A 1,728-nucleotide genomic window follows, 5' to 3' on the forward strand; every position below is an offset into this window, starting at 1 on the left:
TTCGAGTGATGAACTTTTATCATAATTAATTGCCAAAAGGAAGAAATAGCCATTGTACTTGCCTACACTGCTGCACAGACAATCCTTAATTAAATTACATATTCAAAAATAAATTCTCTTTCTATGGCCCAACTCATGATAATAATGATTAGGTATTCCATCACATAGTCTATATCTAATTCCTGAAGAATTTTTTTTTTTTTTATTGAATATAGCCCTTTGAGGGAATGAACAGTAAAGGTTACCCAATTTAAGAATGACGATGTAGGCCACAAAGGAGACCCAAAAGGACATACTTTAAATTGAAAGTAAGAATGTCCTTTGGAGAACACAAAACAAACTTCTATAAAGAACAAATCTCAACTACTTCTTAGACAAAGCACTCAGGTATTGCTACTACTGAAAACCCAACTGACACAGTTGAGGAAAGGCTTAGGACAATGACAGGAATAGGCTCTTCATGTGGAGCATGCAAGTTCCTGAGGAGAAAATGCACCGCTGAATGTGTATTTGCTCCTTACTTCTGTTATGACCAGGCTGCAGCCCACTTTGCAGCAGTGCACAAGGTATTCGGTGCAAGTAATGTTTCCAAGCTATTATTACACCTACCAGTACACAACCGCCGTGATGCAGCAAACTCCATTTCTTACGAAGCAATAGCCCGAGTACGGGATCCCATATATGGTTGTGTTGGTGATATATTTGCTCTCCAGCAACAGGTTTCCATGCTATTTCTTCAACTTCTCTCCAAAACACATAAAATCACACTAAAGTTTTAATTATAGTTAACCAAAAGTGACACTATTTACACCTTGCCTTGCAGGTTGCTAGCTTACTAGAGGAGATAGAAGTCATTGGAAACCAAATGGCTAATCTCGCAGTTGGTGTTGCTAATTGTGGAAGTTCCCCAGCAACTACTAACCTATACAATGGTTTACAATTCTCTTCACAACATGATGTCATGAGCCCATTCTCCTCACAACATGATGTCTTAAGCACACAGTATTATCAAAATCAACAAGCTCCACTACTTTTCCATGCAGGAAGTACAGCTGCCAACCAAGGCTTTGACAGCCAGATGGATGTCCAGCTCCCTCCTTTATATGGATGGGAAAACCAAAATTTATTTGATGACTCTGGCTTGAATCCCTCAGGAAAACTCCTGGAGGGAATAGATGAAGATAACTTCAAATGTTATCCATGGTTGTACAACTGTACTAATGCCAAAAATTGAGTGGATCCAAGCTAGGAATTTTACTAGTAGCTTTTGTAAAGCCTGTGTTCTATAAGGAGTAAAGGACTCCTTCCAGCTTCCAATGGGAACAAGTTTTGTACTAGGCCTGCTTTTGCTATTTAAGTACATAGATGACCTGGTTTTTGAGTTGTAGGCATAGCTTATTCTAGTTTGAACCCTAAATAAACATCCTTCAAGTCAATATATCTGACCCATACCTTCCCTTAACCATAGATCATAATCAACTGGAAGATTCTACTCTATTTTAGTGCAGTACCTTATGCAGTGTGACGTGTCAGGCAATTTGATTGCAGTTTTACAGGTAATGGTGCTTTTAGGATTAAGTGCTTGCATTAGCGTCCTGCATGGGTAACCAGAAAAACATTAAAAGAGAACCCAAGATGATTCCAAGGCAGTGGTTCCCAGAAATATGCCAAAGGTTAACACCAAACTTGATGATACCCAGCCATATTAACAGGCAATCCGAAGGGTAC

The 1,728-nt window shown here is 39.0% G+C and overlaps 1 protein-coding gene across 1 annotated transcript; it reads left to right on the top strand.

The window, feature by feature from the left end:
• Positions 1 to 440: 440 nt before the first annotated feature.
• Positions 441 to 1,234, top strand: LOC115957183 (LOB domain-containing protein 33-like). The gene is made up of 2 exons (XM_031075397.1): positions 441 to 719; positions 824 to 1,234. Exons 1-2 carry the CDS (start codon positions 441 to 443, stop codon positions 1,232 to 1,234), a joined length of 690 nt encoding a protein of 229 aa, XP_030931257.1.
• The last annotated feature ends 494 nt before the right edge of the window (positions 1,235 to 1,728 follow it).

The sequence above is a fragment of the Quercus lobata genome, chromosome 8, assembly GCF_001633185.2.
Source record: "Quercus lobata isolate SW786 chromosome 8, ValleyOak3.0 Primary Assembly, whole genome shotgun sequence".
In the NCBI taxonomy this organism is placed as follows: domain Eukaryota; kingdom Viridiplantae; phylum Streptophyta; class Magnoliopsida; order Fagales; family Fagaceae; genus Quercus; species Quercus lobata.